We start from the raw sequence: 27580 nt of genomic DNA, 5'->3' as shown, positions 1-27580 counted from the left end.
ATGGAATCAGAAAGGAATTCTGTAACATGGGGTTCCTAGCATTTTCTGGATCAATGATGTAGCCTTATAGGTTGAACTTGATGGACCTGTGTTTTTTCAAGCTTGTTACCTATCATATACATCAGTCTTCGGTAAGGCTCACTATGTAATTTCCCTATCTCAGACTTAGACACAACCACCTTCTAGTATTGTTTTGTAGATTGAGACCAAAGGAAATCCATGCCACATAAATGTAATTGCTGAAACACCTTAATAATATTTATTGCCATAAATCATGTACTTTTCAACCACATGATATTTGGCAATGGTGCCTACACAGTAGATTAATATAGCCATTGAAAACCGCATAGCGCAGCCTTACAATAAAGCAGAATTCCAATGGAGAACTTGGCCGGTAAGTAATAGATGTTATTTTAATATGTGGATTAAAACTGTAGCAATGTTAAACCTAATTATACAATGCTAAGAGAGCCAAAAATGACCCAACGGATACTAAACTACACCTTGTATTTACCTTGCTAATCCAGGAAGTCTTTCTATGGCAATAAAGTAGATGAAGGCGGCTATAAGTCCCCACATCTGGAGTGCTGCAGACTGCGGAGCACGTGCTAAGAACACGTCCTCCTTCTGCAGGTTGTACATAAAACTTGTAAATTCTTTTTGCAAGAACACAATTGTATTTTACATTGGCTGATAATGGGGAAATGACATGTGTATGTCAGGACGTGCAGAAACCATGAACATAGGTAAAATAACAGAGCAACCACTGGAAGTGATTTTTTTTGTTTTGTTTTATTACTTAGACAACTATTGGGGCCCTTTGATCATCACAGTAAATCCAACCACAATGTTGACATGTTCTTCTAGATCCCCTTCTTACTCCTGGTCTTTCTCCTCACCATGGGTGATAACATAACATAGATTCTTGTAATCCAGGTTACCAGCAACATCTGGAGGGAAAGCGTTAAACATCTGGCTGATCTGGAAGATAAATGTGAAATAAGGTTACACTGAAACTCAGTAAAATCATAGTAATATCTGCTTTTCCTGATTTTAGCAATATTTTATTGTGCAATCGAGTCCAATGTGGGCCACATGTGTGATGCTGGCAAATATTGTTTGTGTTGTATTGTTCAAAGAAATATCTCTCTGGCACCACTTTTATTGTCCAAGCAATCTAAGTTTACTGTCTGCCCTGTTGGAAGATTTCTAATGCTCAGTGTCATTCATCAAAGCACAACATGCACTAAATCATGGTTAATACATACAGATGTGGCAGAGTTAACCCGAACTGCAGATGGTTAATCCGCTGCAGCAAGATATCTTAGCACAGAAGACGACAAAAAACAATGTTTTTCCAATGACTTTTCATTAGCTTTTATTGTCTTCTGTAAAAATATCATACTGCAGAAATGTAACCAATTGCAGAAGTTCGGATTAATTCTGCTATATCTGTATGTAGTAATTTTTTTTCCATACACTTAAGGGGGCAGTCCAGGCAAAAAAGGACAACCCTTTTAACTTTTAAATCTGTTGGGGTCAGTGAAAAAAAAATGTAAAAAATGCATACTCACCTGTCCCTGATGGACCGGTGTCCTCCCGCACTTCCCAGTTCTTCTGCTCCGATGGTGTATCCCAGGACCACTTCTGGAGTTGTGCTGAAGCCGTTGAAGCCGTTCAGCAGGCCTCAGGAAGAGAACCCGTGATATCACAGGTAGCGACATTCAAGTCCTTCTCTGAACTGGGAGGCACGGGAGGACACCGGAGCAACGGGGGCTGGTGAGTATGAATTTTTAAAATTCTTTTCACTGCCCCCAGTAGATCTAAATGTTAAATGGATTGTCCATTTTTGCCTGGACAACCTGTTTAACCTAAACAGGTGTTGTTAGGAATGGCAAGGTATGTTCCTCAAGTTCTGGAAACCAGGGAAGGAGTTGCAAATAACCCTTTATGCTTACCATTTTAATATACGAGGCTGCGATAGCAAAACTAATCTATGACTAAGACTACTTTGTAGTGAATAAATTGAACAATATTGTGGAAGAGAGAGAGACCTGGAAGTAGATCAGTATTTATATGAATTCCTTAAAGTTGTATTTTAACCTTAGACATTTGTGGTTTTATAAAATTTTCAAACAAAAGTTTTTTTTATTACAAAACAGAAGTCTATGGTTTATAATACATATTACATATTATATATTTGGCCCCATATCCATGAATGAAATTGAAATTTGCCAGATTATAAAAGCACAGAAGAATCCTACCTCCTCCTGGCTGAATCTATCCGCTTGAGTTGTGAGCATTTCCCGGATACTAGTACATAAGAAGAAGACAAATCAGAGATGGGACATTTCAATCATAAATATTGTAGCTTTAGAGGCGCCTTAAATGCAGATTCTTCAGGGAGCAAAGAACACGATTGTGGTGGTAACAGCATCACGTCTGCCTTGAATATATTGCTTTACTAGAATTAACTGATGTTGTGGGCTCTGGAATTCTTGCCCTGGATTGCTGTTCAGAAGACTTGTATTGGACTATGTCTGATCTGTGTCCTTGGCTTAGACTTCTGACTTGTCAAAGCACACTTGTTTAGCTCACTTGGTTACAACTCCTGGTTGTCTACCACTACTTGCTACATTCCTGTTTTGGTGACCGCCTTTTCTCCTACTGAGTAGCAACTATCAGCAGATGAAAACTTCTGCAACATCAATAACCTCAAATTCCAACCAATAAAGGTCCTAACTAGAGATGAGCGAGTAGTACTCGATCGAGTAGGTGTTCGATCGAATACTACGGTATTCGAAATACTCGTACTCGATCGAATACTATTAGCTGTTCGAAGTTAAGATTCGATACAGAACCAGTGTTGATTGGCAGAATGCTATACATTGCCAATCAACGCTGGTTCTTCTCTTACCTTTAGAAGTCTTCTCCCTGTGCAGCGTCCCCGCGTCCTCTTCCGGCTCTGCATTCACTCTGCTTAGGCATCGGGCCTGGGCAGAGCCGACTGCGCATGTCCGCGCGGGCGCGGGCATGCGCAGTCAGCTCTGCCTAGGCCCGATGCCTAGCAGAGTGAATTCAAGGCCGGAAGAGGACGCGGGGACGCTGCGCAGGGAGAAGAATCCAGCCCGACCCTCACTCATGGACTTGGTAAGTAGAATTTGATCGAATGTTGCGTACCCCTGAAACGAGCATTTCCCCCCATAGACTATAATGGGGTTCGAAACCCGTTCGAACAGTCGAACAGTGTGCAGCTGTTCGAATCGGATTTCGAACCTCGAACATTTTAGTGTTTGCTCATTTCTAGTCCTAACACATTACGGTAAAGGGTGAAGATCAGAAAAATAACTCCTCATCTTTACCAAACCAAATGTGTTCAAGAGAGTCCACATTCTCCCAGTTATCTGCAATGACTATTGGACAAAATGCAGCAATGTTATACATAACAATTTGGTTATTGATTTCCTTTTCCAATCTGTATTGGAGGAGTAATGGCTATATCAGTGCTTCTATTTGTACTGGATGTTGTACATCATTCATATTTTCTGTTACATGTGGTGGTTATTGGCTCATGTCATTGTGGTCATGATCAGTCGACAAGAGAGCAATCCCTCGTGTGTCCGCTGACTGCAGCTTTTATGCAGGATATTATATACCAGATTATCGGTGTGTAAACAGGGATGCGCTCCCAATAAACAATACACCATAATGGACCATGCTGATCAATCACAGTAAGGGTTATTCTTCCCCCAAGTACTTTGCATCAGGTCGTGCAAAAGGCTGATGCAAACAAATCCCAATGGACATGTTTATCACTGATTGATGTTTGTTCTTATGTTTGTTATATGGATAGATATTAAATGACCACTTCTACCTAACATTTATGACATATCCACATCTATCTTTTGCTTTATTTGTCAGTCCATAGACCCTGAATCGAGCAGCAGTACGCAGGTGTGACCACTGATCCATTTGAAATCTTCTGGAACAGGGGTTCTGGATCTGTGTTCCAGTGATCAATGGGGCCACTATCCATTATACATTCAATCACCTGCCCTATGTATAGGTAATAATACAGTAAACATTGCATACTTACTAATCTGCTTTTATATGGCCTTTACCATCAGGATCAAAAATCTTGAATGCATTTAAGATGGTTTCTTCTGGATCAGTGCCTAAAATAGATATAATTCATAAAACATCTGTCTTCAGTTTTCATCATTTTAATGTGAAGCTAGTCAGGTCCATATCTATCACTTTCCCCGAATGTCTCAAGAAAGGAGTTACTTCTGACATTATGCTCTTCTGTCCGCTTTGGCCCTGCTTAAAGAGTCCAAAAACCATAAACTACTTTAGCACCTTGCAAACTTTAAATTACTGAAAGAGTGACAGGGCCTGGGGAAAAGCTGTCAAGTGGCGTTGAGTGAAATGAACTTATTAGACAGCACCATCATTGATGTCTCACTCAATATTTCCAGCCGTTCTGTTTGTTACCTGGAGGGCAATATCATTATTACATTTTCTTTGCTGGACATTGATACATGTGTAAAAAGGGGTCATAGAGTTAAACGTTTTTCTTAAGATGCCTATTGTTAGAAATGTAATAGCCATAATATACAGAAACAATTACTTGTCAACTTCAGTCAAATAGTTAGAATGTAACAATATCATGGTAATACTGTATATAAGATGTGTCATACTCATATTATACTGTAGGTCACACATAAAAAAGAGAAAAAACCCAGTGAATACTGTTTTATCTGTATTGGTACCCATATATATATTCACTTTATGAATTTATGGAATCAGAATATGACGTATTATTGGGATAGACCATTATTATCAAATTAGCGGAGGTGCTACTCCTGATTTCTCAGCTATTTTTATAAGTGTTTACAGCAATATCTTAAAGGGAGTTTCCAATCAAAGCAAATTATCCCTATCCATAAGACAGGGTATAAGTTGTAGATCGGTGAGGGTCTAGCCAGTCAAATCCCCACTGAACAGGAGTCCTTCCCATTCTTAATGGAGTGGTGATTGGGCAGCATGCAACGCACCATTCTTTCCAATGCAAGAGCCAGAGATAACGAAAATACAACAAAAGTCCCCATTCTCCTGATCAGTAATGATCTAAATGGTCGGACCCCCAATGATCTGCAGGTTATGGATACAGGATAACTTGCTTTAAATTGGTTATGCAGTTTCTACTATTAATGTCCCATGCTTAAGATAGGCCACTAATATTAGATCTGTAGGTGTCCTGGTTGTCAGACCTTACTGAGAACGCTGCTCCACACTGTCTTGGTTCAGCTGATCTACTCGTTCCCAGAGCACTAGGACTACTGGGCACTTTAGTGTTTGCTACTTCATAAGGCCGGGTTCACACGGAGTATTCTGGCTCGTCATTTGGTACGTAGACGCTGCGGGAGGATTTGCGGGCCGTATACGCTCCCATTGTTTTCAATGAGAGCCGATACCGTACACGTGGCGCTATTTTGCGGCCGCCGCAAAATCACGGCTGCAAAATAGCGCCGCGTGTACGGTACCAGCTCCCATTGAAAACAATGGGAGCGTATACGGCCCGCAAATCCTCCCGCGGTGTCTACGTACCAAATGACGAGCCAGAATACTCCATGTGAACCCGGCCTAAGTATAAAAGAACAGATGAATAACTAAGGAACTTCTCTTAAGAGACAAGTAACCGCTGTCACTATGTACTCCTTACCTTTCCTTATTATGTCTTAGTTAATAATCGCCCTGGTCAAATAATACAATAGTATTATAATACTTGGGGTCCATCAATTACTAATATATACATTATGATAGGTCCCATTACCTAGTCCAAAGACAAAGCAAGAATGGAAAAACAAGTGGAAGAAATGTGAGAGCTGGTAAAAGTAAAATTTATTAAAAAAAGAGATTTCGAAAATTGGATTTACTGTATTGCTGTAATTTGTTCCAAATTGTATGAAATGTTGCTCAAACTTCATAAATTTGTCGTACTCTCTATTCTAGCACTTCTGTCCTGAGATGTTACTCAAGTGTCTATTCTACTCCCTTACTGAAGTTGAAGATACGATCATTTTGGAAACTTTTGTAAAAGTTGCATTTGATAAGTAGAGCCCTGCAGCTTGACAGGCTAGCCGCATCCACTTGCAGGGCAGTGAACAGTGAAACTAAAAGGTAAAAAAAAAAGTTGAAAAGTTACAAGAATCGTCATCGTCACCCTAGTTGACCCTATTTTTGATTGAATAGTATTCGATTGAGTAGGTATTCAATTGAATAATACGGTATTTGAAATATTCGTACTGGGTCGAATACCACACGGTAAACACAGTAAAAATTTGATTCCCCTCCCACCTTCCCTGGCGCTTTTTTTACACCAATAACTATGCAGGGGAGGTGGGACAGGAAGGAGGAAAACGTAGGCATTGAAAAAAAAACGTATACAGTCATTGGCTGGCTAAATCAGGTGACCTCCAATTTATAAGAATAGTGGGTGTCAGTTTCGGTTCAGATGCGACTAGTGAAATAGAGAGGGATAGATGTTCTGCCAGGGTTAGCTAGCAATTAGAATTATTTAGGCAGTAATCTTACAACAACAGCTCTTATAAGAGCTAAACTTAGATCTACCACTGCTTGAAGATTGGATATACACCATCAGTATATACAATCTTTTTGCAAATAATTTACCCAAAAGCCCTTGTTAGGGCTCCAATTCCGTATCACTTTTTCCTCCAATCTACCTTGCCCATCTCCAGTTCTTGTTGTAAGCTCAGTATATACTTGTAACATACAGAGGTATACACAGGTACACACACATACACAATGACAGTTAAGGGTGGGGGCTGTTTGATTTCCCCTTGCCTATGCCATCTGTGGTTGTCATGGGCAATGTGATTTAAAGGGGTGCATGCTAATGTTTCTTTAGCTTAAAATTTGTCTTTCTGTCCATACTAATGTAGAGGAAAGAAGGTTTCCAAGTATTTTCCACTTTCCATAGAGGTTATATTGAGTTTGGAGTGTGTAGTTGTTAGGCTGTGATAGTGGGGTAATCTTGTGACTTGGGCATGTTATATGCCCCCAGACATGCTTCCCCTGCTGTCCCAGTTGCATTCCAGAGGTGTTGGCATCATTTCCTGGGGTGTCATTGAGGACTTGGTGACTCCAATTGGTCAAATTTTGGTTTCCCTGAAATGAGCATTTTTTTTCCCATAGACTATAATGGGATTTGATATTCGATTGAATAATCGAATATTGAGGTTCTACTCGAATCAAATATCGAATATTTCACTACTCGCTCGTCTCTAGTAACAAACAATAGGGCCATCCTCTCATTATCCAGGACTGGGCCCCTGGTATTTTATAGGTAGATGTGCTTTGAAGCCATTTGGGGAAATTATCTCAATTCATGCCGGATTTTCATTTCTCTTGCGTAGAATTGCTGACATGCTCTTCCGCCACTACAGAACATGTAGAAGAAGCAGGTAGAGCAATTTGATTAGTAAAATGACTTGTGATATCACATAACACCACATGCGTCCATTGTGTTATCAGTGGGTACCAGGTCTGGTTGATGTGGAGTTCATTAAATAAAAATGATAATTGAAAATTCAGAGCAATAAAGCCGAGGGGAACAATATAATGCTATAGTCATGAACATATATAAGGATCAAAAATGTTCTACCTCTCCGAGTGTAGAGAAATAGTGGCAAGTAATATGCTGCAAAAGACTGTATAATGAGAACATCCTAACTAAGATTCTATCATTACTATCTATTCTCCTCATTCACCCAATGAAAACTGTACACTGACATACTGTACTTCTAAATAGCAAGAAACAGCAATGTCACCTTATAGTCACATATAGCCACAGACACCGACAATGTTATCAGCCATCCAGAGGAGAATGAGGCCATGCGTGGCCATAAACATTTCATGAATGTTGTCTGACATGAATTTTGGTCATCATTTAATATGCATGCTGGTGTTTTAATTTTGTCATGATGGAGGATATTTTGGGAAAGAGGGTCAGACATGTTGGATTTCAACATGCTCTTACTTAAACAAAGCACTGCCACAGGTGTCTGGCAGTGGCTTACTCCCATTGAGACACATATATCTAAGTTGTCAACCAAATGAGTGTTGGGCAGCTAATCTAGTCAAAAATTTTGTGTTAGGCCCCATAAACCCAACGGAGTGTGCTTCTGATATGGGGCAAAGTTTGCAGTGGAATACACTTGGATGTCACTTGGAGTGACACCCGAGTGTCATCTGAAGGCATCCCAGTAGGACCTGCTCTGTGTCATCGGAATAAATCAGAAGCCCCATAGATGTATATCAGAATGAACGTGGATGACATTCGGATGTCACTCAGAGTGTCATCCAGGTACATTCCACTGCAACCTTGAGCCCATATTGGAAGCACACTCAGTCGTGTGCATGGGGATTTGTGTTATTTTTCCTAGGCAGGCCATATATAATGGATACATTTAATAAAATTTGTGAGGTGTAACTCAAACTATGATGTTGTTTGTGGTCCGGAGGCAGTAGTGTCACCTAAAAAGACTTTGTATTGCAAAATTCAGCCCAAGGTAATTTCTTTTGGCTGTCATATTGGTATAAGGATGTTAAATGATTGATCATCTACGTCTCAGTTTGGCTGAGGGCTACAGGTAAAATTGACTTATGTAGGTTTCATCTGGAGCAGTCCACATTCTTAGCTTCTTGAAGAAAATTATACTCATAACAAACAATGAGAATTGTAGATAGGAAAATATTGGAAACATTGCATTATAGACACATTTGTATCTTTCCTGCTTATGTTCCACAAACACAGCATAATATATTGTGTAAAGGAACACACAATTCTGTTCATACAGGATTCATACTGTTCATACAGTACTAGATGATTTTCCAATATTTTCCGACTCTGGCGCAAACTGACTTGTAGCTGAATTATGTGTCACGTGCCATTAGGGTCTATTATCTGTGGGTTTATTTGTAAGTATATTTCATTACACCTAATGATAGTATATTCTGAGCGTGCCGTGATAACAACACAGAGTGATTTGAGTGCAGTGTTGTTTAGTTTCTGTATGGCAGGTGAACCTCAAATACCCGAGTATAAGCTGACCCGAATATAAGACGAGGCCCCTAATTTTACCACAAAAAACTGGGAAAACGTGTTGACTCGAGTATAAGTCTTGGGAAGGGGGGGGGGGTTTGAATGCAGCAGCTACTGGAAAATTTCAAAAATTAAAATGGTCGGAGTTTTTGGGTGCAGTAGTTGCTGGGGAAGGGGAGGGGATGTTTTGGTTGTCTGTCTGCCCCTTCCCTGAGCTTGAGGACTGGGGTTTTTTCTTCCCTCGCTTGGAATTGAGCCTGGCTGAATATAGGGTATCTGCAGTGCTCCTATTAACCCCTTCCCATGAGGAGCACTGCAGATACCCTATATTCAGTAGACCGGGCACTTTCAGACACAGGGATACCTAATGTGTTTCACAGTCATTTTCTACTTTTGTATATATTCTAGGGAAAGGAAGGATTTAGAACTTTTATTTATTTATTTATTTATTAAATCTTCTTTTTTTTTTTTTTTGCACTATTTTATGGGAGATTCTATACATTGATATTGTGGCTGGTCATAGACCCCCCCCCCCCCAAGCTGACTTGAGTATAAGCCGAGGGGGGCTTTCTCAGCACAAAAACTAGGCTGAAAGATTCGGCTTATACTCGAGTATATACGGTAATTTTTTTCTGATGGACCCAAAGTACCCAAATCTGATATGATTTTCTTCATAGATGTAACTTGAAGCTCCTGAACCCCAGTTAAAATCCTTTAACGGGGCCCCCACTTACCATGTGTTAGGGCTAGTTCACATCTGCGCCCTGGGTCTCTGAAGAAGACGGCAACTTGTAGTCATTTTTCAAACAAAATGAATGGGTTTGAAAAGTGTCTGTCCGTGAGCGCCGGTGAACATTTTCTGCTCTCCATGGCGAAACCGTTTTTTTTTTAACTTGACACAAAGTCAGACATGCAGGACTTTGTGTCCGATTAAAAGAACCCGGTTTCGCCATGGAGGGCACAAAACACTCACTGGTGCTCACAGCCAAACATGGTCTAACAGGTTTCCGTCTTCTGTCTGCAGAAGACGGAAACCTGAAAACAGAAATCAAGTGCTGGTGTGAACCCAGCGTCATCTATAATAATGGAGTTTTCTTATCTTATATAGAGGTCGTTCAGCTTCCTCAGGCTCCTGTCCTTAATCTTCATGGGCAGTTCAAGTTTTTATAGATTTTAGCTCCTGTAAATCAAACCTTTTAACTCCTACTAAGCTCTTATTTAAATCCAGCATTGTATGTGCTGGGATATATGTGATGTGTAGGCAGGATGGCAGTCAGGACTCATTCCTGGATCGTAAGCTTATTTGTATACCATTATTATCTTTAATATTTATCGAACACACGTATGTCATATATGTAGTATATCATATGTAGTACCAGAAACTGCAATGAAAAACATATTCTCAATCACATAAGTACTATGCACCTAGAAAAAATGAATAGGCTTTTCTGTACTGTATACGGCTACCACTAAACAGACAAATACCAGTAATCTGCAATAAAAACATACAAAGGCTGTTATCAGACACTTCCAAGTAATTGGAGCTAAGAGCTCCCACCATACAGCTGTCCATACTGTTACATTGCTTCGGCCTACTCACTGAAGTCGCTCAATACCAGGAGGGCTGGCTAAAATTAGCATTTAAAGTACAGGCATCACCCTTCAAAAAAAGACTAAAGAGTATAAGTAAATGTAAGTAATAAGTAAATGTCCTTTACTTCATTGCTGAGTGGTTCAGAAATTCAACAGCGTAACTAAATTTTCAGACAACTTCTGATTTTCTGGCAATATTTGTGTCATTAATCAATTTTGTAATATACTTTATTAACAAATTTTGGCTCCTTTCTGTGAAATCCTGGTTCCCTTTATTCTCTCCCTGGCTTCTGTATTGAGATCTGTTCCTGCCTCTCACTGAATGTTGTTGTGTATGGAGTACGGACTTGGAGTACGGGGCTGTTTAACATGTATTGAACAGTTATATTGCGAGCATTATAACTTCTGAGACAGGTTACATCAATAGCCCTAAAATCTAGTAAATCTGATGATTCAGTTCAGTTTTCATAGTACAAGACACCACATTATGAGAATTTTACGGTAATAACTTCAGATTTAAAACATTACAAAACTGAGAAGAGGGGCTTACAGACTGAATATTGTATCATCGGATTGATTGTCTAAAATCTCTGCGATTCCCATGTGCCCTATGTGCTCTACTTCTACATTAACCATTAGTATTCCTCTTCAGATCACTTCATCTGCTGTATTATTTGTTACATGTATATTCAGCTCTTCATTTTGTATGATGCTGAGTCAATAAAGCAAATGCATTTTCCTTGGGATTTACTTGTTCAATATCCAAGTGCATCACTTAAGTTTCACTTGAGCAGACTGTCGATAAAGGAAATAAAAATCTCCTGAAATATACTTAAGGGCAGAAAGATGCATTATTGTAGTTTGAAGATTGTGTGCTATGTGCCTTCAAGGGATCACTGAGCGTCTTTCCTTTTCAATCAATATCTCTTTACGCTCAGATCCCTATTGTCAATCATGCTGCCGGTGGCAAACATGAGGCCTTTCACAAAGCTTGGGTTCCCACCATTTCATGCAGTGTTCTACATTTGTCTCTTACTATTTCTCCGGGCTTTGTCTGAAACAATGTCATATATAACTCATCCTTTATTGATTAGTTGGTAAATAAAGTGCTCCTTTTCATGTGTATCAAAGTTATTTTCTCCACAAGCTGCAAATGCATTTTTCTAGCACTCAATAGAAAGCATCAAGCAGTTAATATTACGTAAATAGACTTTTAGGGATAACTCTTAATTTTACGGCAGCTCTCCATCTTCCCTGCATAAGCTACTGTTGATTTAATGTAAAAAAGACATAAAATGGAAAATATAAATGAGAAGTTCAGCTATTTGTGAAACAACTGTAATACTGGAAGGAAAATATTATCCTGCATGGACAAAAGGATGACTCCTGAGCTTAAAGGAGAACTAGCAAAGGTAATATAGAAACAGCTTTTCATTTTAATCTATATTAAAAACGTATCATCCTTTATTCTTGGAAGAAATTGCAAACAGTAGCATCCAAAATTGCTCTATATTTGCTCAAAAATGTACATTTAAGGCCTGGTTCACATCTGTGCTCAGTATTCTGTTCAAGGAGTCCAGTGTAACCCATGTCTGTGATGTCATTGAGGCGGACTTTTGTGTAGCCCAAGAGAGGTGAGTACCACTGTTTTTATGATTGTCCCCCTGGGCCTCCGATCATTATACTCTGGGGTCTGAAAAATAGTTTGTGTGCGGTGCACCCCAAAATTTCGGGTTCTGCTGAACCCAAAACTTTGCAATATTTGCAACAAACACTATTGGGGCCACAAAGGGACATACTACTGTGTGGAGGCTGTTACGGAACATTATACTGTGTGGTGCAGACTCTTTGGGACATTATAGTATGTGTAAATGGGTGATCATACTGTGTGGGTGCTATGCCATGGGGGCCCCATGTCAATCCTGAGACAGACTGCCCCATACCATTAGACTCCTAAGAAACTCGCAGAAAAGTAACCTTTCGTTGCCAAACAGCCATGATCCATATCCATGGCTGAAATGAACCCTGCATTTCCCCAACAGTGGATGAAAGTAAGGGACAAGTTTTTGACCGGAGAGTGGACTTTAATCCTGGATCACCCCATATTACCACATAAGAAAGGGCAGTGGATAAGGGAAAGGAGGAAGGAGAGAATGATAATTCTATGTGTTGTAAACAGCCCTGTAACTGGATGCTGCAACTTAGAAAACGTGGTCCCTCCATGTTGTCTGACTGGAAGTGTTAGATTGCTGAAATAAAGCAAGTCACAAGCTGGAGCTCCTTATTTTTGCAACTAACATCCAAGAGAACCTTCCCCCCATCAACCAGGAGGTTGCCATCAGGGTGTGCATTGGGGACAGTACACCTCCTGTGTCTCCCTGGGGTCTGGGAAAGGTTTTAGTATGAAAGCTGCCATATTCCATCTTTGGCCTACTTCCCCTTGCCATCTCCATTACCGCTCTACCAGGGATGCTGCATTAGTAAAAAGAATAAGCTGTTGCTAGCGGCAACTAATAAGACATTAATTTTTGTTTCAGGACACCAAAATATTAAACTGACAGCGCCTGGAAAATAAAAATAAAATATAAGCCATCTTTTGTTGAAATATGATGGCTTAGATTATACATCTGATGGAGCTAATGCTGATTCTTCCACCCGGTACCTCTCCAAACCCCAATATACATATGCACGCAGGATTTGGCATGAGGATATAAATGTTCTGAATATGACAAGAGGTATAAATCCCTGCAAGACTCCGTTGGTGGCAGCTTATCTTCCAGAGAACAGGCAGAGCAGACATATTGAAATCCAACAGCCCTACCCTTCTCTTCCTTGACATCTCCCCGCAAAGGAAAGTCCGAGAGCCCCCCATACACATTAGATGGTCATCTAAATCAGTTGTATGTTCCATTGAGGGGAAATACTAGTGCAGTGTTCATATGGTGCTCCCCAATTTGCTAAGTCTTACCCAATATTACTTTTCAGTTTTGTGCCACTTTCTATCAGTAAAATGTCCTGAACACTGTTCATTATATTCTTCTCACTGACATAAATACCCAGCAATAACCGTGGGATAATTCTGCAGCCATGGTTGACAGAGTTTTATAGTTCTTTATAGTATGAAGACTCTGCATATGCTATTATGGCTGTCGTTATTATTTTTGCAGTGTTTACTATGAACAGTTTTATTAGCATGTAGACTTCAAGAAGCATTAAACAATATGCATATTATAATTAGATGTATTATCCTTCCTAAATTACATCTCTTCCTTCTGCTTTAAAGAAATCGCTGCCAATTCTGAGGCAAGCTAATGATCTGTGTTAAATCGTGTAAGAAGATTACACAACAAGCTTCTTACATTTAATGCAGAATTGACAAACAAAGCTGGATTGAACCGAAAACACCTGTCTGTGCTTACCATACTGGCCAACATTGTATGTGCATTACCCACGCTAGGTCTTCTACTATGGATTCCTATCATCTCCATGTGTGGTGACAGCCAGGTAGTCAAATAAGCTAGTCTTAAAATGCACATGTGTTGTAATTTTAGGCCTTATTCTAATGTAAATTTTATGTATTTTGATGTGAGAATGAAAATAAGCCTTATCTCCCTCAACAACAAAAGACAGACATGTTGTTCAACTGGTCAGATCCTACGTATACCTAAAATTTTATTTAACATATATGTCCAGTTTAAGAAGGAGTACTGTGTTAGGGAGGGTTCACACGGTGTAACGTGCCGCGTGATGTGGCACGTCTACGCCGCGGGACCCTTTGCGGGCCGTACACGCTCCCATTGATTTCAATGGGAGCGGGGGTCGTATGCGCCAAGCTAGTTTGCGGCCGTGATGAAAATGAAAATCACGGCCACAAACTAGCGCGGCGCATACGATCCCCGCTCCCATTGAAATCAATGGGAGCGTGTACGGCCCGCAAAGGGTCCCGCGGCGTAGACGTGCCACATCACGTGGCACGTTACACCGTGTGAACCCTCCCTTAGGCTGTCTTTAAAGTATAATCTAACAGACCACTCGGAAAGGAATATGTATAATGAATTCTTGAAAAAGGAATACTTAAACAAGTTTTCCTTGATAGAAGAGTTCTCTAGTACTACTTTTCGGAAGGTAGTGCCCTAGAGATCAATGCCTGGTTTTCTATGATACCTACATAGTCTGGGATTAAAGCCAAAAAAGACTAGGGACCTACCGTACAAGAGGTGGCGCTAGAATCAGTTATTTTTACTATTAAAGAGAATTTATTTCCATATTCTTTCCCCGTAATTCCTAGTAGACTATGCATTGTCTGTTTAACTCTATGCAGCATAAATTGGCTCCCAATCTACCTACAGAGGTATAGTACCCCTTTTTTTTCAATGTAGATTGTGAGCCCCACATAGGGCTCACAATGTACTTTTTTTTTCCCCCCTATCAGTACGTCTTTTTGGAATATGGGATGGAAATCCATGTAAACACAGGGAGAACATACAAACTCCTTGCATATGGTTTTTCGCCCTTGGCGGGATTTGAACGCCAGGACCCAGCACTGCAAGGCTGCAGTGCTAACCACTGAGCCACCATGTGGCCCTAGGTCTAGTACCCCTTTTGAAACAATGCCCTTTTAGCCAGCCAAACCAGTACCCTGTTTTGCACTGAAGGGCAATAACCCCAAAACAGCTGTCTGCAGATGGGTCTCTATTTCTTTTCAAAAAGTTGTTCTGGTTTAGCCTTAATCCCACACAATGTTTCTAGGTTTCATAGAAATCTAAATGGAAATATCTTACAAAAGTGGTGCTAGAGTGAGTTTCCTTTATTCCATTAAGGTAAACTATGATGGATGAGAGCAACAGACTTTTATAACGGTAGTACGAACTTATCCTTAGCAATTTATTATCCTTATATTTTTTATGGTAGTCAGAGCTTTGTATTTCTGATACAGAGCTCCAACTCTCAGACAGAACCGTAAAAGATAACATGCTGATAATGGTCTTAAAATAATTTAACCTTAAAAGACCATACAATATTATTTTATAGTCTACAACATCACAGGTAAAATTTGGAAGTTGCAATTCCAAGAAAGGATCTTTTTTTACGCCTGTCACTTAGAATTGTGCCATATAACAGCCCTTCTTTCTAGGACTATAGAATATCCCAGGTCTGAGAGCTGTCTAAATGCTAGAGAATGTCGTGATACTAAAGTACATTCTTAAATGGATCAGGTTTAGCTATGTACTTGATGGTTCCAGGTGCCTTGTAATACAGTATATTGTACCTCACTATTATCACATGTAGAACTAAGAACCTGGCAGCGAGACCTATCGCCGGTGTTAGAAATTTGCATGAATATTAATACCGAATGTTTAATGCTCTATCACCTGATTTAAAATCAATCTATCAAGAAGCAGATCCCAGAATTCTTGTACATTGTAGTGTCATACATTTTCTCTGCAATTGTTAAACAACAATGTCCAAGAGTAGTTTATGTTGAAATGCAACTTATTTATATCACTCAGAAGCATTTTCATATTAAGCCCATAGGAGGCATGATGTATGTAATTCCTTTATTTAGTTCTTAGTCAAACATTTCTTTATGAAAAAAATAAAAATTGAGTCTGCAGAAGAGAAATAGAAAGTTTTTTAGACTACTTAGGTTTCTTTATTAGGCATAGTATAACACAATATCCGAAGAGTCATATGTTTACACATAAAAGGGCATGGAATCGTGTGGTAGATGAGACAAGTGATGTAAAGCAGATCTATCAATATAAAGTGGGTGCATATAGCTAAAGCCATGTATACTGGAGCAGTACCTAGATAAGGAAATGGCATCAGTTTCATTATAAGTATAATTGAAGCAGAAAGTTCACAGAGGAAATCTCTGCGCTCTATCTGTGAAAAGCGTTGCAGTAAAAACCACAATGTGATGCTGCCGCAGTTTTGCCTGCAGTGCCTTTTTGCTGCGGAACGCTACCTGGGGTCTTTGCCTTATACCCGATTCCTAATGAAGAGCAGGGGTGAACCTTCCCCTTTCGCCGCCCGAGCTAACTGCAGAAAGCCGCCCCCCCCCCTGCCGGGAGGAGGGGGCGGATCGGGGGCATGGCCGGGTGGATCGGGGCGTGGTTGGGTGGATCGGGGGCGTGGCCGGGTGAAGGGGCGGGGCTTAGCCCCGTTTGCCGGCAGAGAGTAGGCCCGGAGACTGCCTGCTCTCTGCCTGAACGTGAGGGGAGGCTGCCGAAGCAGCGTTGCTCCAGTGGCCTCCCCAAACCACCGCTCGGTAATAAGCCAGTCCAGGACAGCTTGTTCTGGACTGGCTTAGGTTAGCAAAAATGCCGCCCTCCCTGAGGCCCTGGCATAGTGCCGCCTGAAGCGCTCGCTTCAGGTCGCCTCATGGGAGGTGCGGCACTGATGAAGAGATATAAGTAGTCTAGAAAATTTGCTATTTTTCATCATCCTTTCAGTTAGCCATTAAAATGTAGCAAGTACTAAAGACTTCCAATTTTTATCTTTTATAACTACAGGCTAATACGGTACAATGATATGCATATATTTTTTCCTTATAAAATTAATACCAGTCACTCTAACAATAACTAATGCTAGAATTAATCCTACATAAACATTATATGTATTTTCTAAATCTTATCTTGATATTCTTATCTTTTGTTCATCATTATACCTTTAAGTTTTTCACCAAACATTGTAAGGAAGACAGTAAAATTGATAGGTCCAGGCGCCTCCTTCACCATGTCATCTAGTTCTTCACTCTTTACATTGATACGACCTAAATAAGAACATAACAACAAGAAAGATACCAACTTAAAAGGTTTTTAAGGCTACAGTATGTGTATATCAAGTTCAGGCCTGACACGTGGCATATATCTGACTATCTCTTGCCTATGGGCTTCTTAATATATACATCAGGAAAGGCTCCTGCATAATAAGAAAGCTAATGAAAACACAGTAACATCTTTCTAGCCATGAAATCCATGGACAACCAATATAAAAAGTGGTTCATAATTGTCTGGAATAATGAAAATTGTATATCCATGCACCCATATTCATGGATACTGTGAAGAGTGTGTCTAAAACCATAGATAAAAAGATAAAAGCAAGAAAATTGCAAACCAACATGTAAGATTCAAAAATAGTTTCTTTATCACTAAAATTGGCAGATTTAGAGGTTCAGAAATAGAATGTCGTATATTAGTCAATACCATACAAGGTTAAGGGGATATCGTCACTCCATAGGGAGAGACCACCATATAGGTGTGTGGAGTCTTATTAAGCCATGAGCGCTTAATAGGCGCTGCAAAGGAACATGGGAAGAATATGCAAATCTGACTTCCATGATGTAATTAGGAAGACAGAGTCTCAATCAAGCAAGCCTATAGAGGGCGCTCCCTTTAACATCATGCCGACCTTTTCAGAGGCCTTTGTTTGCAATGATGTTGGGATTTAACCAGATACAGTCTTCTCAGTCAAGGACAGCTGTTTCGATGTACTTGCATCTCGTCAGCTTGGCACAGAGAGGACTGATCTGGCAGAGGTGAGAGGCTTAAACAGGGTTAAGAGGATATCGTCACTCCATAGGGAGAGACCACTATATAGGTGTGTGGAGTCTTATTAAGCCATGAGCGCTCCACTGCAAAGGAACATAGGATACCATACCATACAGTAATTTATAGTATAATTATAACCCATAATAGTGTCCCTAAAGAAGGTATTACTAAATTCATTGAAGGTTTCTGTCATGTTTTTTCTTATTGTGTTTTATTAACACACAGTTTTGCAACTTTAATTCCTTTTTGCCATGAATCCTGCAGATGCAAACTTTTTTAAATGAAATTTTTCACAGTAAACTTCCCAGAAGTATGGAGAGGAGAAGATATTTAAGGTACTGCATATATACTTCACTATATTTATTATATGTTAGAAATTGGTTGACGATAGATCTTTTACTCAGATGCATGATAAAGCATAAGAATACAAAAATCTTTTTACCTTTTATTGCTAATGTGACAGCCCAACTATGTGCTTTGAGGTGAGATAGACCTTTGTCAGGTTTAGACTAACTGTGTGATAGATATACCAACATATATCAGCCCAAATACAGGACACTCTATTGGCCTCTTTCTGGTAAACGGAGGCCTACAGATATGTTTGCTGTATATACTAGGAACTTTTCTAGTGCATAGAGTAAATAGACACTGCAAACGCAATGTAAAAGCAGCCCATATATATACACCACCCATATCACCTAGATAAAGAAGTGTGTTCCATAATAAGGCCACTTTAACTAGCATAATGGTAGACAAACTCTTTCCATAATTTTATATCAGCTTTTAATATTGTTGTTGAGAAAATGTATCCGCTTCTCTTGGTAGAGCTGCATTTATTCCAACAGGCTGGAAGGTTTTCAGAATGAACTGCTTATTTCGGGTCCTGCCAAAGCATCTCTTGTGAGTTCACTCCAGGACTTTGTCTTGGCCAGTCCAAAAGTTTAATTTTATTTTCCTCTAGCCATTCAGATATAGATTTCTTTTTATGATCTGGACCTCTGTCTTCCTAAATAACCCAATCTTCAGCTTTATTGTACATGCAGAAGAGATATTCAGTTTAAGAATTTTCTAGAACTGTATAGAATGACTTCCTCAAAAATGGCAAGTGTACCAAGTCCGGACACACCACAGTATTCCACACCATCACATTATATTATATTGTACTATATTATACATTATATTATATTATATTATATTATACTATCACATTATATTGCGCACATATCCTTTATTCTTCTGAGTTCCAATCACATCACATTATCTAATGCTGGGCTCACACTAGCGCTCGGTTTACGTTCAGGGACTCTGTCCCCAAATTGACTTTAAAAACACTGACAGAAAAGTGACTTTTTTCTGCATTTTTCAGGCGGAAACCCAGCAGACCCTTTATGAAGTCTATGAGGTCTATTTCCGTGGGTAACCGCTTTTTAAGTGGATTGGGTTTCCATTTTTCAAGTCTAGATGTTTTATATTTAGGTACTTCTAATAGTATACTATCGTGCTGATTTTCACTTTCAGTAGTCATACTTTCTGCAGTTTGTACCCCATTGTTCAGAGAGTTGAGCCAAATTTTAAAGTGATCCTATGGATAGGAAAAAAGGGGATAACCTACCGATCGGTAGGGGACTAACTAGAGAGACCACAATCCCAAGAATAGGTGTCCTGTACACCCATCTGAATATAGCAGCAGGCCAAACACATACTCTGCCTCTCCATTCACTGTCTATGGCACTGCCTGTGATGGCTGACTATAGCCAACTATACCAGTAACTTCGAAGTATAAAAAAAATAATTAAAAAAAAAAAGCAATGTGTGTTATTTTTATTTTTTTTACACTGTTAAGCTGCTGGCACACAGAGATATGCAGCATTTCTATGTACCAGTACTTTTACCTCTAAAGAAGAACATACATATTAAAGTTTTTAGGCTCAGAAAATCCTCCCTCTCATAAAAGGTGAGCCTTTGGTTCACTTCGATAGGTGGTTGCCTTGCCCAGAGGTCTTGGGAAGAAGACCCAATATAAAAGAAGACTTACTATAAAAACTGTCTGAGATATTCAGAGTCATCTCCTTAAATGCTAGGAGGTCAAGGCATCTCAAAACAGAATAAAAAGGCAACATTTCATTGAAAGTGGAAAAAAAGAAGCTTCCTGTCAAGGAAGAAGGAAGTGTTTTATATTCCTAAAATCCATCATTTGGAAACAACGATCACCACCAACATCTCTCCTAAGCCACTTATATAGTTTGTTAGGGGCTGTTAATGACATAGTGATCATAACTGTTTGCTCTTTGACACAATCTTTCCACTTTGAAAATTGAGTTTAATCCGTATTGAAATGAGTTGTTCTGCGCCTCGGGAATTTGCTAGAGCAACAGTTTTCATCTCTGTTTGTGGGGTACACCTAAACAGCTCATTGACATATGGAAAAATTAATCTTCTTGGCAGCAAGACTGTACTTTAACACAAACAAAGATATATTCAATGTGTTCAATTTGTGGTGTAGAAGTTCTTTTGGGGAGGTAGTGTTATTAACATTATACTAATTAAAATAATAGTTTTAGCACAGTCATAAATGTCATAGCCGATTAAATGTCCCCATGGTCATCTATGACATAGTGTGATATCTAGTTCTGAACTTCATCATTCACCTGGAATTTAAGATCTGTCTGCTTGTAAATCTGTCTGCAGTCAAAGGCTGACATAACATAGATGCAAGCCTTGGACTTGTTTAGTCTGTGCATGTATCAACATGAAATTCACACTAAGTTATTTACTAGGATTGGACATACGGTAAAGAGGTTTTCCCAGGAAGATATTTAAGTTTCTTGACAATTAAATGTTAAATATTTTTGTATATATAAATAATTACAATGTTTGCAGAGTTTTAAAGATTCTCAAAAAGCATTTTGGAGGCTACATTGGCACTGCCATTGTTCTGTCAGGGCTCGCTCACATCTGCGCCTGGGACTCCGTTCTGCAGGTTTCCGTTTCCTGCACAAAACGAGCAGGAGATGGAAACCTGCCGGCATGTTTCAATCCCATTCATTTGAATGGGCTTGAAAAGTCTCCGGCCGTGAGCTCCGATGAGCGTTTCATGCACTCCGCAGCAAAACCAGTTTTTTTAAAGCGGACACAGAGTCGGACATGCAGTACTCTGAGTCCGGTTTAAAAAAAATGGTTTCGCCACAAAGCGCATAAAACACTCACTGGAGCTAACGGCCAGACTCAGCATGACAGGTTTCCATCTTCTGCATGCAGAAGACGGAAACCTGAAAACTGAGTGCAGGCGCTGGTGTGAACCCAGCGTCAATGTTCCTGTCTAGTCAAAGGATCAGGACAACAGACTTATAGAATAAAGGATACAAAGTACTCTCTGTTTCCATGCTTCACTATTGACTCAAACATAAAAACAAGATGGAAGCTTTCTTCCGATGTGTTTATTCTTTTGTTTTTGCATACAGCGCTTTATCTTCATGTTAAAACAATATTGTCTAGCATTTATCAGAAATGCAGATATGAGTCCCTTATTGTGTTAGATTATATTCTGGTGCACTTTCCCTGCCTGTTTCTTTGTTTTTGCAAGAGACAGTTCCTGGATTTATGGTTGTATCCATTGGCAACCTGTCTATACAAAGTCATTTGCAACCAAGGCACCTAAAGAGTGGTGGGGCCCATACTGGACCAAATCAGTGGTAGCCATCCAGGAGCCTTTGAAAGGCCCTAATGGGCAAGAACAGTTTGGGCAGCACAAGAGAGTCTACACAATATTTGGTAGGTTATTGTAATGTTATGGCCAACGTATAAAGGGGTTATCCAAGAATCATAGAGAAGTCAGGGGCAGCTGTCCTGGATGTAAAATTAAAAAAAAGTAACATATAACCATCCCTGCTGATCAGTGTACAGTCCCAGTCCCTTTCACTCCCATGCTGAGAGTTGCTAGGTTGGAAGTCAAGAGGCTCTCATGACCAGTGAGGCCCATCAGTGTCCCTTATCCCTTGTGAGGGACTGGAGACAGGCTGATGATTGGTCTTAGAGGTCGTGCAAGTCTCTCCACTTCCAGCCCAGCAACTTAGGGCATGGGGGTAAAAGGGGGCCAGGACTGTACAACAGAGCACCGAGATAGGCCACCATTGAGATTCCTGAATACCCCTTTTAACAAAGATCCATCTACTACAAAGGATCGACACACTGCTATGCAATAAATAAAGTTTAATGAGTTTTAATGGATGCTATTGCCCAGTCTATTTTATGTAATGTATCACTTTCAGATAGATAAATAGATTTTGAGGTTTATAATTAGGGTTGAGCAATCGTGTTCGGAAAAGATTGGATTTCGATCAGCGATCGAGAAAATTTCACGATCGCGATCGGAATTCCGAACACGATCTTTTTAGGTGGGATCGAGATCGGTACTATTTCCCACAATGCTTTGCTTAGCCTTCACACTGAGTATATGCTCTGCTAATTCTGAGTGGAGTGTATACTCAGTGTGAAGGCTCCGCTGCGGTTCCATAGGACTGAATGGAAGCAGCCGGCACACAGCCTTAACCCCCTGCGCGCTGGCTGCCTCCATTCATTCTAATGGGAGACTAAACTAACATCTCTAGTAGCTACTTACCTCCGGAGATGGCTGCTCCGGTGCCCGGTGTTCTCCTTCTTCTTCGCCTCGATGCCGCTCCACGCTGCTCTTCTCGCCTCGCTGCCGCCACCTCCCAGGTTAGTGTTTAAAGAGCTAGGAAGGCGGGGCTTGTGGCTTAGGAGAGTGTGGGCGGGTACAGGGTGGGGAGACGCCTCCCCTCCCAGTACCCGCCCACACTCTCCTAACCCGCCCACACTCTCCTAACCTGGGCGGCAGGGGGCAGCGAGGCGAGAAGAGCAGCGTGGAGCGGCAGCGAGGCGAAGAAGAACACCAGGCACTGGAGCAGCCATCTCTGCAGGTAAGTGGACACCAGGGGGGACTAAGTAGCCAGAGGATTAAAAAAAAAAAATCCTCTGGCTACTTAGTGATTCACTACACTGCGTGGATTCTAACAATTAAAGCGTTCAATTGTTAGATTCCATGCTGTATAGTGAATAGGATTGCTTTTAAAATCCGATCTCCGATTAATAAAAAAATCCCATTGACTTACATTGGGATCGGAATTGGGATCGAGATCGCGTTCGAATGAAAAATGATCGGAAATCGGATTTTAAAATCAATCCTGAAAAGTCAAGATCGGCTCAACCCTATTTATAATATATAATGAAGAACATAGGCAGTGGCCTCTTTTTCTAAAGAGAGAGCGAACTTAGTGCTGAAATAAGTGAATCTTTGATGCATTTTTATAAGAGCTATCTTATGCACTTCCAACTTACCTACTTATACATTCAATGTGCGTATACATATATGTATATACTGTATATTTATATATATACGTATAGTTACAAAGTATAGACTATAACTAATATGTAATTGTATTGTAATAAAATGTAACAAGTAAAACCGTGCTTCACTACACACAAAGTGGCTCTAACCCCATAAACAAGAGGATCACATTAAATCAGTTTGGCAGACTTCCCTTTTGGCTCACTGACTCTGACATATCTCCTTTGACTCACGCAGCTTTAGTTTAAGTATAATCATTTCCTACATACTTGAGCATGTGAATTTGATTTAGATATCACTTTTCCTTTACCCAGAGCGGCAAATGTGTCTCTCAGGTCTCCTTTATCAATGAAGCCATCTCTGTTCTGGTCCATAATGGTGAAGGCCTAGTGACAAGGAAACAGCACAGCATTAGTAAGATCCGCAGGATCTCCCATCCTCTCTGATCCACGCTTACAGCCTGTGACACATTTCACTTTCAGTTAAAAATAAGCAACAAACAAAGCCTGTGTGAATTACGCACGTTTAGTATGCTAATGAATCCTGACAAGGGGTTTAATTAAAATACAATTAACCCACCCCAAGTTCCTTGAACTAAATTAATACTAGGCACAATATGCTGCTGGATCTGTTCCAATATACGATTAGATACAGCCAGCATTAACTCTCTACTGGAGCTGAATAGACAACAATACCCAAAGCTATAATGACACAGTACACTAAATGCACATCACAGAATTATTTCTCTGATTAACCCCGCGGTTTATGCACAGAATCCAAAAACACATCCACATCTGCAGAATACAACCATATTTAATTCTGCTAAAAACTATAAAATTGTTGTTTTAATCTAAAAAATCATGTTCTGTAGTGCAACATGCCATTATAGCTTTAAATATTCTGGCCTCCTCAACTCCACATTTAATGTAACCACTTCTATACTGGAATGTATCCAGCATGTAGTAATATGAGCCAAACTTCCTCTGTATATAAAGCCTAGTATATCACTCCCTAATAATTAAGGTTTTTACATTTTAAACAATATAAGGCCTTTTTCACATGTTTCTCATAGTTTGTCATTATTATTACAGATGAGCTATCCTATAGGTCATTAATATCAGATCAGTGATGATGTTAAATCAGAACACATAGCAGTGATTTGTATAATTATCCTTTGCCTGATGTACGCAGGAGCCTGTGCGCACCTTTTATTGTCCTCCTGGCTCCCTTGGCTTCTGTGCAGTACCATAGAGCAAGAGACAATAGAGGGGAGGACAATAGGAGGTGCACATAGGCTTCCAAATGCCTCACCGGTGCTGTGTAGTTGAACGATAATTATGCACATCACTGCAGTGTACTCTGTTGGGGTGAATTGAATGGTATGTGGGAAGAGGGGAGCTGTTACTTGTGGGGGGCACTATTATTTTTTTTGGGGGGGACTAGTGTATTATCTGTGAGAGTGCACTATTACCTATGTAGAATAGACTGTATTAGAGTGCTATTATCCATGTGGAAGGGAGAATTAGTTCCTTTGGAGGGCACTATTATCCACTGTGATGGGGGACTATACCTGTGGGGGAATTACTAGTTGTGGGGTTACTATTACTTTACTGGGGTCAACATTACCTTGTGTGAGCCACAAATAGTGGCTTTTAGGTTGTTACAATTAGGTAGTGGTAGGGGAGAAAGAGAGTTCTGATCCTGGAAGCCATGTGAGCAGACCAAGGCTCTATTACTGACTTAAGCATATACCCGGAGGCCTAGGAATGAGGCCCCAGCGAACCAAACTACAGACTCGTTTTGTTATTGTTTCCTTTCTACCTTTTATTCCCATTGTATTCTATGTATTGTATTGTTCTTTTACCTGTATTTGCTTGTCCATGCATTGATGTATATATCTGCATATCTTAGTGGCTAGTACTGACTCACTTAGGTTAATAAATATATAAAATTTATAAAGCTCGTTTCATATTATCCTATGAGCTCAGCACACTCATGGGGCATGAGTGGAAAGTAATGAGGGTGATCATGGGTGTGACAAGTGGCTTGGAAAGCTGATATCCTTCACAGACATCACAAGTCAATTCCATACATAGCACCTCCCAACCTAAGAGCGGCCCTGATTACAGTAACCAAAAGATTTTACTGTTACGTTGACCATACACACTAGATTAATATTATCATATCTCTTATAATTTTATGTAATCTTATATGTATTGGGACAGCTTGAGTCTCCATCAGATGAATGAGGTTTTTACCCCCAGATCTGGTATTGATCAGCTGTCCAGGTAGCCTCCGTCACCAGAACTTATACAAGGGTTGGCATCGAAAGCAGATAATTCCTTCTACTGTACAACGATTGAGCACCCATTCAAGGGAATAAGAGCATAGATCATCAGTATCAAAAAGGGCTCAAAAGCAAATCCCCTTGTTTGAGATAAAGTTTGCAAGTTTAATATTAAAACTAAACATACTGATCCCATCACATAATGTATTATTGATAACAAGAATGGATTTATTACTTTTCCATAGAATGGTCTATAACAATATAAATGTCTTCAGCTCTTCTTGTCCTTTAGTTTGTAATTCCAGGTGACAGAAATAAGTCATGTATTATATGAATGTTATCATAGTTACCTCTTTAAATTCCTGGATTTGACTTTGATCAAACATGGAGAACACATTGGAACCAGCTCCTTCAACTTTCTTTTTTGCTTTCTTGGGAGACTTAGAAAAAATAACAACAGACAAATGAAGTTTACAAGTGCTCACATCCATCGATGAATACAATTATCTATACTTTATTTTATAAAGCTGTACATTTTATCTGTATGCATAATTTCAACTTTACATCATAATTTATAAGAAGTCTTGGTTTTGATGTTAGGGTGGATTATTTTGTTCTGTATGACTTTATTTACAATAAGACTGACAATGGGTTTGCTCTTCAGTCATCATAGCAAGAAAATAATGCGTTGAACTTAATCCAATTTTTTTCAATTAAGTCTAGGTTTGTACTGAACTTGATAGACTAGGTGAATCTCATGATGTTTACGTCTAACAAACCCATTGTCTTTCAACAGTCAGGATATGCCAAAAAAGTGTTGGCCAGTTATATATGGTTTTCAACACAGCTGTATGCAAGAACAAAACATATTATTTAGCATTTCTTATGGTAATCTATTGGCTATGACCTATTTTCCTTGTACATTAGGCAGACCACTGAATTTAACTGACGAATGCAATGCCTAAAATTGTGGTCCTTCATGCAATCTATTATAGAGATAGACACAACTAAGATAATTTTCTCTGCATGAAGCCCTAGAGATAAGTATATGTTCTCAGGTCAGTGGTCAGTCCTGCCAGAGATAACTGGCTTAAATTACAAACCTTTTTGCGGCACCATTGCTCAGAGAATGCAGACATTGGAAACTCTATCCAGAGCAACATCTATTCCTCGTATATCTTTGTATTGGATAACTCTAGTCTGCAATATGTTGTTTCTCCACCAATTAACTTTTTTCTAAGTAAAAACTGACTTGATAGATTCCCACAAATGGAGACTCAGAGCAAGTTTTACAAGTTCACAGAAGAACCATTAAAATTCCAAATGCAACCTCTTTTACACCCTTGTACTTTTGCCGCTATATGCTCAGATAATGACACCACCATGTATTTCAAGTCATGTGCGGAACACACACGATCTGTGATTTCAGCTGTCTCTCCTAATACTTTGTATCAACAACTTTTTTTTCTTAATAATGAATCAATTACACGGAAGTGCAAAGTTCAACACTCATTTCAGTTGTGCGGCTGATTCTGAAGTTGTATGTTAAGTGTAAACGGAGGCGCTTTTCATAACCAATACTCCAGAAGGAGAGCCGCACATTATTTGATTCACAGGGTAACACTGTTAAATCACACATGCTTATTAAACAACAT

The 27580-nt window shown here is 39.7% G+C and overlaps 1 protein-coding gene across 1 annotated transcript in view; it reads right to left on the bottom strand.

Moving 5' to 3' along the window:
- Positions 1 to 779: 779 nt before the first annotated feature.
- The window catches only part of MYL10 (myosin light chain 10), a 35179-nt gene continuing 8378 nt past the window's right edge, over positions 780 to 27580 (bottom strand). The window contains exons 2-7 of the mRNA XM_075263960.1: positions 26276 to 26365; positions 23949 to 24024; positions 17391 to 17495; positions 4097 to 4175; positions 2265 to 2313; positions 780 to 981 (exon numbers count right to left, since the gene is read on the bottom strand). Of these exons, the coding sequence (XP_075120061.1) occupies positions 877 to 981; positions 2265 to 2313; positions 4097 to 4175; positions 17391 to 17495; positions 23949 to 24024; positions 26276 to 26365 (504 nt within the window). The 3' untranslated portion in view covers positions 780 to 876. The remainder of the gene's footprint in view (positions 982 to 2264; positions 2314 to 4096; positions 4176 to 17390; positions 17496 to 23948; positions 24025 to 26275; positions 26366 to 27580) is intronic.

Source organism: Leptodactylus fuscus, chromosome 2, assembly GCF_031893055.1.
Source record: "Leptodactylus fuscus isolate aLepFus1 chromosome 2, aLepFus1.hap2, whole genome shotgun sequence".
Taxonomy (NCBI): Eukaryota; Metazoa; Chordata; class Amphibia; order Anura; family Leptodactylidae; genus Leptodactylus; species Leptodactylus fuscus.
This window is presented reverse-complemented; position numbering and strand designations above follow the sequence as displayed.